At 33.6% G+C, this 17,030-nt stretch overlaps 1 protein-coding gene across 2 annotated transcripts; it reads right to left on the reverse strand.

Annotated features, from left to right (window-relative positions):
* Positions 1–31: 31 nt before the first annotated feature.
* Positions 32–15,848, reverse strand: LOC127711031 (uveal autoantigen with coiled-coil domains and ankyrin repeats-like). 2 transcript variants are annotated; one of them, XM_052216976.1, is made up of 2 exons: positions 13,599–15,848; positions 32–402 (listed from the first exon to the last, which is right to left on the reverse strand). In XM_052216976.1, exons 1-2 carry the CDS (start codon positions 15,822–15,824, stop codon positions 328–330), a joined length of 2,301 nt encoding a protein of 766 aa, XP_052072936.1. In that variant the 5' UTR covers positions 15,825–15,848; the 3' UTR covers positions 32–327. The 2 variants fall into 2 exon arrangements, with proteins under 2 accessions (XP_052072936.1, XP_052072935.1); XM_052216975.1 differs by lacking the exon at positions 13,599–15,848 and adding an exon at positions 2,919–6,781.
* Positions 15,849–17,030: the final 1,182 nt, after the last annotated feature.

Genomic DNA, 17,030 nt, shown 5'->3' on the forward strand with positions numbered 1-17,030 from the left:
AATAATCAACACAAATAAAACGTTGTACGTGTTTAAATAATGTATAAGTTAATAAGTAAATATAACATATATTTTCTGTGGTCAAATTTAAAACATTACTTATGACTGACCAGTTAAATATGAACGTAGCTTCTGATTGGTCTGTAAAAAATAATTTTTATTAATACATAGAGATTTTTTATCGGACAGATTAAAAAAATGTTTTGATTGGTCAATATTATAGTTAAACAATTTCCCATGTATGGTTTATTGTCTACTCGTCTGGGCAATGTACCAGCCAACATGGACGTCTTTCTACTCGAGTAAGTTCGAAGCATTCGTCCTCTTTTAGGCACTGCTGTCTTCTTTCCGACCAACCGACTCCACAGGTTGCACTGCATGAGCTCCATGGACCCCAGTATTCTGGAAAAATCAGATCATCATGCAAAGATGTACATGTAGATCATATTCAAAACAGAAAAAAAATATATAGAATTGTACTATATTATAAAAACGATAAACCTGTATTTAATGTTCAAAATTCCTACAATGTATGTCAAGCGGTGAACATTTGATTTTCGGGGGGGGGGGGGGGGGTGATTTTGAAAATGAATATCCTGGCATGGTAAAAGCTGAAAATAAATAGCCTTGCATAAGACAGGATGGAAATGAATATTCTGCAACACAAAATGCAGGAAACAATTGTGTACTAAAGTGAAGATAAACTCCTCCTTACCCCGCCCCCGAATAAGAAACCGTCGTACATTAGAAATTTACATACGATAACCAATTAGGAAAAACAAGTGATAACTTACCATAATAAAAAAAAACAAGAGTGCAAACACTGAAATGTCTCGCCTTCTTTACTAATCATTGATATTATGTTGATAGTTCTAAATATAAAGCTTTATTACAACTATCACATAAACTTAACATGATCCAAGAAAATAAAGTCAAGGTCATATAAACCAAACAAGAAATACATGTACACCTTACAATCATTCAATACACTAAATATAGTTGACCTATTGCATACAGTATAAGAAAAACAGACCAAAACACAAAAACATAACTATAACCACTGAACCATGAAAATGAGGTCAAGGTCAGAAGATACCTGCCAGCTAGACATGTACACCTTACAATCATTCTATACACCAAATATAGTAGACCTATTGCATACAGTATAAGAAAAACAGACCAAAACACAAAAACTTAACTATAACCACTGAACCATGAAATGAGGTCAAGGTCAGATGACACCTGCCAATTGGACATGTACACCTTACAGTCCTTCCATACACCGAATATGCTAGACCTATTGCTTCTGGTATCTGAGATATGGACTTGACCACCAAAACTTAACCTTGTTCACTGATCCATGAAATGAGGTCGAGGTCAAGTGAAAACTGTCTGACGGGCATGAGGACCTTGCAAGGTACGCAAATAACAAATATAGTTATCCTATTACTCATTATAAGAGAGAAATTAACATTACAAAAAATCAATACCTCTAAAAATGAATTATATTTTCAGAAATTACGTTTTATGGTCATTTTAACAATACGAGGGAGCAGCGGATGGTGAAAGACAAAGATGTAATGATACGGGTACACCTTATACAGCGGTGTTGTATTGCACATTTGTTTTGATATTATTTATTTTTTTGTAATTTGAAGTTATTAATATTCTCATAACGGTACCAGTTTTACTTCACCGGTAAACTTTAACTTATTAAGATTTCTTTGTTTGTTTCAAAATTCAACTTTTATTTCGTTTCAATTGATCACAAATCCTTTCAAACTGATAACGTACTCCGGGGCAGTTGTAACTCGTAGAAACTCTTTCTTTTGAACTGTAAATAGACCTTAACATAGGACAATCTCTTACTAAGAACATGATTAACATTCATTCTTCACAATTAAGAAACATAAAAGCCTACAATTTCATTGGCCGAGAGCACTTTGCTATATTCTAAAATACGGATAACAAACGTCAAGTGTAGAATGAGTTCGATGTTGAATTTGTTTATTACGATTGATACGTTTGTCATGAGACATCGGACCTTGTGATGTTGAAACAGCAAGTTCCAATCTAATAAGAATATAAACGTCTGATTTCATAATCTTATGAGGATAACGAAATCAGAGGTCTATATTTTAATTAGACTGAACATGTTCCTGTTTAACTGATGCATTTTTAAAAAGGAGGATGAACATTTCCAAATAAACCAGTAAATAATTGTATTAATGTTTAATGACGAACATTTATGTCTTCAAGCACAAATTTGTTCTAGGGAAATATGGAAGTGAATATTTTTTCTCTCTCACAAAATACATTATATTCAAGTGGCCCCCACTAGAGTTGTCTTGCATAAAAAGTTTTAGACGCAAATTAGACGAAAGTTCAAAGGAAAAGCGATTTAAACGATAATTTATTGTTATACTTATACAATTATAATACTAGAAAAATACAATATGGAAAATCCTTATTCTAACTATTGGGGCCTCGGTGGCCAAGTGGTCTAAGTAGTTCTACTACTGTAATCACTAGCCAGTCAACACTGAGGTTGTGAGTTCGAACCCCGCTCGTGCGGGTGCACTCGACTCCAATCTTAATTGACTAGGATTGTCAGTTTTCCAATTGGAGGTCGGTGGTTTTCTCCGGGCACTCCGGCTTCCTTTACCTATAAAAACTGACCGCCACGAAACAGCCCAAATGTGGCGCTTAAAAGTGGCGTTAAAACACCAACAATCAATCAATCATTATTCTAACTATTAAAGTCTTGTATTGTTTGGTTAAAAAATGGTGTCTTAAAATGAATGTTTGTCATGCAAACTTACCTAAAGATGTAGAAACATGTTTCCTACGATATTATCTGTTTTATATCAACTTTCTGCGAATAAAATACCTGATTTACTTGCAGTAGGCTGACTTACATCTTCAGTATTTCTGTCATTACCACTGACAGTTGGTGATACTTCTGACTTTTCCAATTCTATAATAAGTAATTTAGCTTTATTGTATTCTTCCTTCCGTATGTAGTTTAATATTGATTCAACTTTCTGTCTTACAACATTTGATAGACGGCTTAGTCTCCCTCTTTCTTTTTTTATCAAAGCGGTGGCCGCTTTGTTTTTTGGTTTATTCTCTTTCAAAGCTATAATAGTTGATAATCTAGATGCCACCATTTTTGGAGAGTTTAATCCTACCGGTCTTTGATGATTTTCTTCTGTTTTCTCTTTTCCAAGCGTTTGTTTATTTTTTTCTTTCAAAGTTATTCTCATCTTTGGTTTTCTTCTCAAATGTTTGTTATTTGTTGGAGAATTGCCCTTTTCAGAAGTCATTTCAGTTGATTTTAATCTCCTTGAAGCTTTTTTATTTTGACTTCCCGTTTCATTCTCTAAGTTTGCATTTTTATTTTTCTCTTTGTGCACTTCATTTGATTTGAATCTCTTTGAAACCTTTTTATTTTGACTTCCCGTTTCATTTTCTAATTTTGCATTTTTGTTTTTCTCTTTTGGATCTTTAGTTGATATCAATCTTCTTGATGCTGTTTTATTTTGACTTCCCGTTTCATTCTCTATTTTCGCATTTTTATTTTGCCTTTTAATCTGTTTACCACTAGCCGTCTTTTTTTCTTGTATAATTATGTTTTCTAATGTTTTAAACTCTCTTTCAACCCGTAACTTCAAAATAAGATGTCTTGCTCGAAAGAAATCTTTTTCTTCAATGGCTTGAAAAACTGTAGCAATTTTTCTTTGCAGATCTTTTGGTAAATTTTTAACTTTTTGTTTTTCTGCATTTATAGCTGTTTTTGCCTTTTCATAGTTTTTACTTTCCTGCATCGAAACTATTGAAGTAAGTTCCGAAATTATTCGATCTATAGGATCAATACCCTCTGTAGTTTGTGACTTCTGTAACTTTTGTCTCTTAGATGACAGTTTATTTTTAGGTTCTGTCATTTTTTTTTTACTTCTTAATTTTGACAATTTTATGTTGGCTTTTTTATGTTGACCTGCTGTTTCATTTTCTATTTTCGTATTTTTATTATGTTTTTCCCTATCTATCAATGCTCTGTATCTATTTGTGTCATTCTTTCTATTTTCTTGCCTATGTTTGACTTCATCGATATGGTTTTGTTCTTTTTCATGCTGCAATCGTTGCTTTCCTTCCCATATTAATCTTCTATTGTATCTGTTTTTTAATTCTATTTTGTTGTTACCTATAGAATTCTCAAGAGGTTTGAGTTTTTTCCCCGATAAATAAATATTGAAATTTGGCCTAACAATAAGGGTTATAGTCTTAGGGAGTTTCTGATAAAATTCATGGTTATTTCTGTTGTAGTTCGAACTTGATTCGAGTTTGCCTGGCTTAGCAAATATTTTACGTTGTTTTTCATTCTTGTTATGATTCAAGCTTGATACTTGCGACTTGTACGGTATAGCAGAAACGTTATTTAATTTCTCATTATTCATGGTTCCGTTGTGTTGTTTATTAAATATATGATTATCTGTCCTTGATTCAGAAACGCTTTCTTTCATAGGTTTCCCCAAATTCATAACTTGTTGCTTTGACCTATTTGAAAAATTGTCTAACAAATATGAAGCTCTTTTGTCTTTGTCATTTATAATATTTTTCAGAATCTTTAATACAGCATATCTATATTTCGGATCATAATGACGTTTTGTGATTCCTATTTCAGACAGTGTCAGGTTATCAGCTAAACGGTTTAATCTTGTTAAACCGGACGATTTAAGTGTCAATATTCGGCGAAGTCTTGATATAGTATTCGATTGCAGTACCGCTGATCTTTTTCTCCTATTTTTCTTAGGATTTTTTTTTGTTTCAACTGATGGCAGTATTCTATTTTTTAACAGTTTAATTAATCCCATCGCTTCTTTAACCTCTTTCTTTTTTAAAAGATGTAAAATACCTGAAATTGATTTGTGATATTTAAATGTGTTATGTTTTTTCAGAAAGTCGTCTAAATGACGGCTTGGTGACGAGATGGGTTGGTCCCTATTTACTCGACCAACCATGTCCTCAAGATATACTAAGCAATACATGGTATACAACTTATACTCCTTTTTGCTTTTTGCCTCCTTTACAACATTATTTTTGTCTTTCGATACTTGATGTCCCTTTTTTAGAGTTTCAATTTGCAATGAACTTTTGTTCTTCGTTTTGCTTTTTGCACCGACTAGTTTCATATATAGTATTCTAGTCGATACAATCGCTCTACCGCACTGTTTCTTTTTTAATAATAGCATTATATTTTCTACCATTATTAAATTATTAGTAAGAAATCTGTCAGTGTCCTGTATTTTCTTTTCAGAAACTTGTTTTATTTTCGGCACGGTCTTCGATAGTCGTTCAAATAAAGCTGTTATCATGCCATGGGCTTTGTTTCTGTTACTGAAGATAATCTTAAGAATATCTAATAACTCTTTTTTGCTTTTCAGATTTGTTTCCTTAATTTTCATTATTTTATCATAATCTCGCGAAACCATTCCTTTTACACAGTGCCAAAAGTGCCACATCTTGTAGTTTACATAATCTTTAAATCTTGATAAAAACCATGCCGTCAATAAGTCACTGTCGTTTGCAACTAAAGTTTCAATTAACTTTTCAGCATGTGTGGTTTTATTTTCTTGAAGAAGATCTAAGACATTTAACATTTCTTTTCTGAATCGTGCATCTCCACTGGATATGAGCATTGCTTTCTCGTGTTTTATCATACGAGTAACATTACGATGAAATCGTTTTTCTCTGAGCTCTTGTATAATAAATTTAAGACGACGAGGTGTGTTCACGTAAATAATCCTTTCCTTCAAATTTGAAATATTGCCTTTCACTTGCCGATGATGTACTTGTTTTCCCCTTAATTCTGCAGCTCGATTAGGCACAGTTCTGTTCTTGGTTTCATTTTTGCTGATTTTCTTAACTATATTCCGATACAGCAAACTAGTCAATGTAGTTGCTTTACTACATTGCTTCTTTTCTAATAAATAGATAATACTTTTAATCAATTTTTCGTTTTCCATTTTGTCATACCTTATAAGAGAGTCATTATTTACCTTTTTCTGTTCTGTTTCAGTCGACATTTGCTTGGTTTTCCATTCAGGCGGAACCTTTTTATTCAATATTTTGTTATATAAAGCAGTTGTTAGATGTTTAGCTCTGCTATGAAAAGAGATTATTCTAAATTTAAGAATGTTTAACAATTCTTTTTTTTTTTCCAAATCTCTTCCATTAATCCTCGTTATTTTCCGTCTGTCCTTTATTATCTCTTGTCTACGTCTTCTAATTTCTAACATTGAACTACGTCTATTGAACGTTTTTTTGAAAGGTTGATAATAATGAATAATTCTCCTTATAAACCACATGGCCCTTAAGCTTCTATCTTGGCTGGCTAATTGTTCTAAACTTCGTTTAGCTTTGTGTATATAAGGGTGTTTAAGGTAATTTAAAATAGAAGTCACTTTTCTCTTGAACTGTCCTTGTGGTAATCTCATCATCATTTTACTCTCACTTTTTATTAAATCAGAATTCTTAAGACATTTAACGGGTTTGATTTTATACATAATACTTTGAAGACGATAGGGTGTTGTCAAGTAAATCTGGTAACTTGTCATTTCTTTAACGGATCTCTTTAGTCGCCGGTAATGTTTTTTATATCTTCTCATTTCTCTAAGTTCCATTGATTCAAATCTTTCATCGTAATGTGTTTTACTTTTCTGGTTGTCTGGCAAATTATTTTCATATTCTTGTTGTCGATTGGAAAAACTAGTCTCTATATCGTTACTTCCCTGCAAAACATCAAATGTCAAGAAGTGGTAAGATAATCGAATAGAAATAACTAATTTGAGCAATTTTAAGAATTTATAAAGACTTATCAAAGATACAAGGCTCATAATTGTGTACGCCAGACGAGCGTTTTGTCTGCAAAAGACTCTTCAGTGTCGCTCGAATCGAAAAAAAAAACTGGCAAAATAAAGTACGAAGTTGAAGAGCATTGGGGACCCAAGATTTCGAAAGGTTTTGCCAAATACGTTATGGTTGACAGATATTGAACACATGTCAAAGTTTCATGTAGAAAACCAAATGTATTACTGACATGTAGCATCCAAAGAAAAATATAACATGCATATTGAGGAAGATATTAAATGAAAATGTTTGATGAACATAACAGTCTTAGCACCAGCCCAACACGGTGAATCGGATTTTTAACATGCCAAAGAAATATCATCTTACCGGGACAAACTATTCCGATTTCAAGACTTCCAGTCTATGATCTGATTGATTGTTGTTAAATTAACGTTCAGTGGAAAATATTTCAGGCATGTTCAGGACTAGAACAAATCAACCATATAAACAATAGATCGACATGTTGGAAAGTTCATGAAATGCTGGAACGGTTCTAAACGTACAGAGAACGTGGCACTCTGTCTACATGAAGCATCCAATTTAACGTTTTCATTCTAACCGGATGGGGCTGCGACTTTATATATTCCGCACAATTAAACGGACATCCCACTTTAGCAAGGGTTTTACAGCCGTCCGGACGAGGACAAAGGCATGTCCCCAGTTAACCCTTGGGTTTAAATGATTTGCAAATGTCAATTTCAAATTTCAAATTAAAGCCATGATATTCGGAAAGCCATCGAGGTGATTAGTGATTATTAAAAGAGTACTGAAAAGCTGTGGTACGAAGTAACTCAAATTGTTGAAATCCTCTGGAAACTTTATCAACGTAAAAAACGTTAAAAAAAACGGAAATAAACGGTGATACTGAAAAAGTGAGGGGAAAGATATAAACAAAATATTCAAACTGATAAGTCTAACACAAACTTACAAAGCCATTGCAAAAAACGTAAAACGGCCAAAGACAAACAACACTCTACAAAAAACAACATGGAGAACTATAGACTGAGCAACATAAACAGAACAGAAAAACGTGGGGTGATCTCAGGTGCTCCGAAAGGGTAAACAGATTATGCTCAAGAAGTGGCACCCTTTGTGTTCATGAAGATACAAATTGGACGAGAAGTATAATTCGGTGATGTAACTTTCAAGGAAAACAGGATATGATTGTGGTTATGATCAATGGAACATATCTGTCGTCAATACAGTTATCTGTAAAACAGATATTCCATAACAGTAAACAACTCGTGATGACGTACGTTATTACTACAAACCAGTAAATGTCTGAAATGGGCACTTTTTGTACACGACTGCACTGATTTTTATTCAAGACCATTCTGAATTGGTCTGAATTTTACTCGATACTACTCGACTGTAGTCTGAACCATACTTAACAGTCTGAACTTACTGGACCCTTATCTCGATCGTAGTGAAAAGTATGAACTCAAATTTGACCAGGCTGAAACAGTCTTAACCCTTTCTCGACCTCCTGTACTTAACTAGTTTCCGACCTGTTTTCAATGTCTTTAGAAGACTCGACCAAAGGACTTTAACAAGTCTGAACCAAACTCGACCGAAGTCTGAACCATACTTGACCAACGTCTAAACCTTACTCGGCCAATATATGTAATATATACTAGTATGCATAAGTAACCTATATTTGAAATAAAAAAAACAATGAAAGTTATTTACTAGTAGATGTATTCATATTATTGTATTACCAACCACGAGATCCTATTTTAAGTGATATATATATAGTGTGTCCCTGTATTCATTTTTACTCTTAAGTACAAGGAATATTAAACAATTTAGATATTAAGAAACAATTTATCTCCCTTTTAAATATTTTTATTGCCTTTTTTTTTTAATTATTTCTCCCATGGCCAAGCCTCAGAATGCAAAGTGAACTGCCTGCATAATTTATTAAACAAAAACTTTTTTATTACATATGTGTGATTTTTCTTATCTGATAAATCACTTTCATATTTGGACCACGAGAAACAAGACTAAATAAGAAAATAGAGAGATAGATTTATACGAATAGGTCGAGAATTGTAAAGACTAAGTCGAGTATGGTTCAGATATAAATACAAGTAACTAAAGAAATGTAGGATTAATAACAAGCTAGGAAACAAAGATGTTATTCGAATGCCACATGTTGGCGGAATTTCGTAACGCTAAATCGGCAACTGTCAATTTTGCCGGGAACGACGTTACGTTAACATAAAGGTAAAGCCGCGTTATTGAACGTTTACAACACTGCCCTCCGTCAAAATAGAATTTCGTCTCGAAATTTGAATAATTGCGAAATATTAAATCATTAGATACAATCAAACAAAATCTAAACAAGCACATGCTGTCTCAATAGAATATTAAAATTAAGCGAATTTGTTTTTGTCAATGTTAACTAGATCACGAATAACCTGATGTCACGATTCTTGACACGTATAATACTAGTAGTAAAAGTGTACCAATGAGATATAAAACAATATACATATAAATAATGTCAACAAATTTGCAGTTTTGTGTCTTTCAATATAATAAAATGTTTTTAAAATTTTCAATGTCTTCTTTGTCCAACAACTTCACTGTATTATTGGTTCGTCTCTCCTTATTTTTCTTTCTTTCTGTGTCCCCTTCTGTTCTCTTTTCTTTATGTGTTCTCTTATGTGTTCTCCTTTAACATTTACATTTTCTTCTGTAATTTGTTGCAAGAGCTCAGGCAACATTTGGACATCGACCTTGTCCGTCTGTGTACCCTTATAACTTGTAATATTTCCTATATGTACATGCATGTCCTGCGTACTTGCTACCATGGGTTTTCTGTCATCGGCCATTACCGGCTCTACCATTGAATCTCTGGTTGACAGGAACTCACTTCTTTCCGCTTCTTTGTCAATGATAAGCCCAGAATTGGTGTCCTTTTCTCCAACTCTGGCTACTCCATTAATTTGTCTCTTAGTCTGACATTCAATCCACTGACCATTTAACTGTAAGCCTTGCTTAGGATTGATTGTGATGTTCAGTTCATTTCATCAATTAGGTCACAGCCTAATAACATGTTATCTCAAATGGGTGCTACATAAATTGGCCATTTGCAGGTTTCACTTCCTAGATTAACTTCCACCTCTGTAATCCCTCTTGTTGTCAAGTTTTTTCCGGCCTCAGCAACTACCAATTTTTTTGCTGCTCTCCGTAATTTTGGCCGGTGACCCTCAGGAATCTGTTTATACAGCTTTTCACTAAGAACCGTCACCTCTGCTCCAGTGTCAATAACTGCATTAGTCACAATCTTGTTAATGACCACTGGAACTGTAATGGTAGCTGCTGCCACCCGATCAATGATAATGTTTTCTTCTATCCCTTTGATTGGTTCTGCACTACCCATTACCTCCTTTTGTGTGTTCTTCTGTATCTCCCTTGACTTCTCAAACAACAAATCTAGGTTTAAGTCTAGGTTCCTTGTAACTAGGCTACATATATCTCCATCAAATGATCTATTTATAGCTGTTGTACCCACTGTTTCTCTTTGACAAGGTTTCCTCTCATTTAATTTATCTTTATCTTCAAATTTTTCTATAACTAAAGGGGCTGGCACTTGGCCGACAGTTTCAGCCCTTACTAGTTTAAAGACTTTAAGTTTTGATTTTGATTCCGTTCATAGTTGATTTTCAAACCATTTCTGTTATTGTTATCTTTATAATACTGGTTTCTCTTTCCTTTTGGGCAATCTTTTATGTAATGGCCTTCTTCATTACAACCAAAACATCTTGAAATTTTAAATCTGGTCTTTTTGTCACTATACATCTGCTTATTTGGCCTTGAACTACTATCAGACTCCTGTGTTTTGTTGTACTTTGCCATTTCTCTTTGAATAATTTTCTCCAAAGACTCTGACATGCCTCTTTCAAACTGTCTCAATCTTTCCTCTGTGACAAATCTCTTCCCTCCTACTTTTCTGACCTCTATGTCCTCAGATTCACAATCATCAGTGCCACTGCAATCTGTTGTACCAAGCTGGCGGATGTTTCTATCTCTTGAACCGCTCTTATAGGTCTCATATAAAGTAACTTGGTGAATTACCTCTGTAATGCTGGTAATCCTTTTTGTGAGCAGTTCAATGGCAATACTCTGGTCTGGCAATCCTCTGAGCATATATCCCACACTGAGTGTACTGTGTGTTGCTGTGTCAATTGTGGGGAAAGACTTCCTGGCTAACATTTCGACCCTTGATGCATATTCTTGTATTGTCTCTCTATTGTTCTTTCTCAAAGTATGGATCTCTTGTCTGAAAGTTTCAGGGTACCCATGGTATCCGAATCTGTTGGACATGGTTGCACAAAGTACTGAATATGTTCTTTTTGTCTCTGGTGTAAGAAATGAGGCATAGACCATTGCTTCATCTTTGAGAGCTGTAACCAGTTCTATGGCTTTGGTTGATGGACTCCAATTATTCATTTCTGCAATCAATTCAAATTGCATCACATATATATTCCATGGATCCTTCCCGTTATAGAATGACACTCTTGTTCTGCGTCCATTTTCATTTACCCTTGTAACTTCTGATGCGTTGATATATAGTGGTCCACTGGGATGCTGTATTGCTATCAAGTTTGGCTCTGTGATTGGTTGATACTGTTGGGAATCTCTGTTTTGAACTGAATATTGAAGAAAATTACTATTTGGGTCTTTACTCTGCATAAAGTTGCTATTTGGAATTGGATTTTGTGAGTAGTCACCTCTTTGAACTGTATTGTTAGGATATGTGTTGCTCAAAAATTGACTCTGAGTATACCGGTTCATGTTATTGTTAATAACTGGATTCTGTGAAATTTTGCTACTTGCAATATCTTGGTTTATTTTTTAACATTCAATCTAGATTAGAATTTATCTTTGTTGATGTATACCCCTTAACTATTTTATTCAACTTGGATTCATATTTTATCCTTGTTGATATATATTCAAATTTAATAATTATAACCTTTTCAACTTGGATTAAAATTTATCCTTATTGACACAGATTTCGATTAACTATTATTTCTTTTCAACTTGGACTTATATTTATCCTTGTTGATATATATTTAAATTCAATAAATATTTTCCTTCAACTTGGATTAGAATTTATCCTTGTTGAATTTAAAATTACTGAAATATATACTATAAGCTTAATTAATCTCACCAACTGTACTTTTCTTTTCTTTCACCTTTTGTTGAAGTGTCCTTTTTTATTATGTTCAGTTTTTTTTAAAGTGTAAACAAATATGGACAGTAACAATTTTAAAATATTTTTACTTATCAATTGCGTGCCTAATAAAATATTCACGTAGATTCTTAAAATTTTCTTTAAAAAGAAAACTAAATTCGCTGCCACCAGTGTAAAGATTGTTCTCAATCTTTCTTACAATACTTTTAGTCTCAAGTCTCTAGATATTTATTCTATGCAAAAGTGGAAATACCTTTGACAGGTTTTCTAACAAAATAACAACTAAATTACTATTTCAAGTATAATTATTATTATAACTATAAATTACTACGAGGAATGAAAGTACAATATGTTAAACGGTTTTCTGTGATTTTCGTGCGTGTAGTATTTACCTATTGAGTTTCTGTCAAGATGAGTTCAAAATTCTGTTTTGCCAGTCCAAAATCCCCTTTTTATAATCCTTATCACGCCTTATCCTTGCGCGTAAGAAAATAGGTCGCTACTGGTCAAGGTTAATCATATAAATCACTGTCAATACATACGTAAATATTGGATTATAAAGAAAGCAATAACGATTTCATACGTCTCGACACCGTTTTATCAATATAAAGCATATAAATACAAGTAACTAAAGAAATGTAGGATTAATAACAAGCTAGGAAACAAAGATGGTATTCGAATGCCACATGTTGGCGGAATTTCGTAACGCTAAATCGACAACTGTCAATTTTGCCGGGAACAACGTTACGTTAACACAAAAGATAAAGCCGCGTTATTGAACGTTCACAACAGCTTATATACAACTGCATACCAAATATCATTGACCTACCACTAGTGGTTCCCCATAAACTAACCTTATCACAAACTAATACATGTAAACTAAGCACAAGTTTCAAAGCCAATAGACCATGACTGAGGAGGCAGGGCCAAATAATCTCCATGGAAATGAGATGTGCCCATGCTAATACAACTGAACTACATACCAAATATCATTGACCTACAACTCGTGGTTCACCATAAACAAGACCTAATCACAAACTAATACAGTGTTGACGCCGCCGACGCCGTAAACAGCATACCTATGTCTCGCTTTTTGACTCCGTCAAGGCGAGACAAAAAGGGTAGCTCAGTTTGAGCTTTAAGCCGCTTTGATGATAAATTATGAATTTTTGCCCTCAACACTTACCTAAAGTTGTTGTAGAAACATGGATTTTACAGTATTGTTCATGTTTATATCAACTTTCTAGTTAAACATAAACTCATAGATAACAAATTTAAAATTTTGTACACCAGACGCGCGTCTCGCTACAAAAGACTCACCAGTGACGCTCGAATAAAAAAAGTTAAAAGGCCAAATAAAGTACGAAATTGGAGAGCACTGAGGACCCGAAATTCCAAAAAGTTTTGCCAAAACCAGCCAAGGCAAGCTATTCCTGGGGTAGAAAATCCTTAATATTTCGAAAAAAGTATTGTAAACAGTTAATGATACCTGAATACTTGCAGTAGCCTGAGATACGTTTCGTGTCTTTCTGTCTTTACTGCTGACTGTTTGTGATGTTTCTGGATGTTCCAATTCTATCACGAGTAATTCAGCTTGAATGTATTCTCCCTCCAGTATGTACTTTAAAATTGAGCGAATCTTCTTCTTTACAACATTTGAAAATCTGTGCATTTCCCTTCTTACTGTTTTTATTATTTCATTTGCTCTTTTGGTTTGCTTATTCTCTTTCAAAGTTATAATAGATGATAATCTAGATACCATCAATTCAATAGGGTTTTCTTCTTCCGGTCTTGGATGATTTTGTTTTCTTTTTTCTTCTTCCGGTCTTGGATGATTTTGTTTTCTTTTTTCTTTTCCAATCGTTACCTTATTTTTCAACCTTATTCGAATATTTGATTGTCCTTTCAAAGGTTTGTTTTTTGGTGGAAAATTACCCATTCCAGAAGTCATTTCATTTGACTTTAATATATGTGGTTCCTTTTTATTATGACTTCCCGTTTCCGTTTCATTTTCTATTTCTGATATTTCATTTTGCTCTTTTGGCTTTTTAGTTGATTTTAATCTCCTTGGTGCTATTTTATTTTGACTGCCCGTTTCATTATCTATTTCCGAAATTTTTTTTTCTACAACCAATTTAGTTGATTTTGATCTTCTTGATGCTTCATTATCTTTTTCCGAAATTTTCTTTTTTTCTACAGCCAATTTAGTTGATTTTAATCTTCTTGGTGCTTCATTTTCTATTTCTGAAATTTTGTTGTTCTCTTCAGCCAAACTATTAGATTTTAATCTCCTTGGTGATTTTTTATTTTGACTTTCAGCATCATCATCGATTTTGGCAATTTTTTTATTATTTTTGGTCTGTGGTTCACGATTATAGGTCTCCTTCCATTTTCTAGTATAAAAGTTTTCTAATATTTCCAATTCTCGTTCAACCTCTAATTTCAAAATAAGATGTTTTGCCTTAAAGTAATTTTTCTCTTCAACTGCTTGAAGAATTGCACTAACTTTTCTTTGTAGATCTTTATGTAAACTTTTAACGGTTTGCCTTTCTGCCTTTATAGCGTCTTTTGCATGTTCATACTGTTTACTTTCATGCATCAGAGTTATTGGTCTAAGTTTAGAAATTGTCTGATCTACATCGTTTTTACTTCCTGATTCTAACAGTTTTTTTATGTTTTTTAAATGCTCTTCATATGTATATTTATATGTTTTTCTACTTTTCCCTTTGGTCTCTTCGGTTGGTTGTAATCTCCTGGGTGTTTTTTCATTTTGACTTCCCGCTTCATTATTTATTTCTTCCTTTTTTATCTTATCTATCAATTCTCTGTATCTTTTTTTCAGGTTTTCCCATTTATCTGGCCTCTGTCTGACATCATCGATATTATTTAGTTCATTTTTGTTCTGCAATCTCTGCTTTCCTTGCCATAATTTTCTATCGTGTTTGTTTGTTAATTTCTTTGTATTAATGCTTCTTGAATTCTTCCTAGATTTTTTTTCTCCTCCAAATAAATTGATATTGATGTTCTGCTTGAATGTGAGAGTTATGTTACTTGGGAACTTACGGTGTAATTTACGGTTATTGCTGTTGTGGTTGGAGCTTGATAGCGACTTGTATGGTATAGCAGAATCGTTACTAAGTTTTTCATTCTCCATGGTTCCGTGGTATTGTTTATTTAGTAGATGATTATCTGTCCTTGATTTAGAAAAGCTTCCTTTCGTAGGTTTCCTCATTCTCATACCGTGTGGATCCAACCAATTTGAAAATTCGTCTATTAAATATGAAGCTCTTTTGTCTTTCTCATTTACAATATTTTTCAGAATTTTAAATACAACGTATCTATATTTCGGATCAGGATGAAGCTTTGTAATTCTCAATTCAGACTGTGTAAGCTTATCAGCAAAACGGTTTAACCTTTTTATACCAAATGATTTGAGCAACAATATGCGGCGAAGTATTGATACAGTATCCGAGTGCGGTATCATCGATCTTCTTCTCCTATTTTTCTTAGGGTTCAGTTTTTCAATTGATGGCAGTGTTTTCTGTTGCAACAGCTTAATTAACCCCCGCGCTTCTTGAACCTCTTTCCTTTTTAAAAGATCTAAAATACCTGAAATAGATTTGTTATTTTCAAATGTGTTATGTTTTTTCAAAAATTCTTCTAAATGATGGCTTGGTGACGAAATGGATTGACCCCTTTGTACTCGATCAACCATATCCTCAAGATATATTAAGCTATACATTGTGTCCTCCTGGTTATATTTTCTGTCCGATTCTTTCATCGCTGGTTTATTATAAGATAAACGTGTTGTTTGTCCATGTTTATCTTTTCCTTCTTTGGCTTTCCATACGTTCGGTCTCTTTATTAGATTTTGTTTTGGCGAAGTTTCATAACTCTTAAGAAAGATATCTTGCTCCTTCGTCTGTGTCTGTGCTGTTTTTAACATTCGTGTGTATAAACCATGTATCAAACCTTCAGCTTTTTTTCTATTGTTGATTACTCTAAGAATGTTTAACAATTCTTGTTTGTGGTTCAAATCTTTCTCCTTAGTGTTCAGTATTTCTTCACGGTCCTGCCACGCCTTGCTTTCAGCTGTTTTGTAATTTCTTGCCCATATATAAAATCTCGTTAGAAACCACATGGCTTTCATATTTTTGTCTTGGAAGGCTAATTCTTTAATATAACGTTTAGCTTTTTCAATTCTATAGCGTCTTAAACAATCAAAAATATTCATCATTAATTGCCAGGATTTTCTACCTCCGACTCGCTTGGATAAGTTTTCCTCACGGTTTACTAAAGTTTTAGAATATTTGTCATTCTTTGATCTTTTGAGCTGGTATAAAAGATGTTGAAGACGAACGGGCGTTGTCAAGTAAATCTGGTGATTTGTCATTTGTTTTTCTTCCTTGGCAAAACCCTGCAAAACATCAATGTGAAGCATTTGTTATAATTCGCGTTTTCAGAATCCAAAGGACTATGGGTAATCTCATTGTTCGAACAGCAAAATGATAATAACGGAATGTCATTGGTTGAATTTCCATTCAAAATGCGAGACATAGGTATGCTGTTTCCGGCGTCGGCGGCGTCGGCGGCGTCGGCGGCGTAAACAATGTATTATTTTTAATTAGGTCTAGTTGAAGGTAACCACTAGTGGTTGGTCAATGATATTTGGTATGCAGTTGTATTAGCACTGACACATCTCATTTCCATGGAGATTATTTTGCCCTGCCCCCTCTGATTCATGGTCTATTGACTTTGAAACTTTTGCTTAGTTTACATGAATTAGTTTGTGATTAGGTCAGGTTTTTGGTAACCACTAGTGGTATGCCAATGTTAATTGGTTTGCAATTGTATAAGCATAAGCACATCTCATTTCCATGGAGAATATTTGGTCCCGCCCACCAGTCATGGTCAATTGACT

Source organism: Mytilus californianus, unplaced genomic scaffold (genome assembly GCF_021869535.1).
Source record: "Mytilus californianus isolate M0D057914Y unplaced genomic scaffold, xbMytCali1.0.p SCAF_8, whole genome shotgun sequence".
NCBI classification, from domain to species: Eukaryota; Metazoa; Mollusca; class Bivalvia; order Mytilida; family Mytilidae; genus Mytilus; species Mytilus californianus.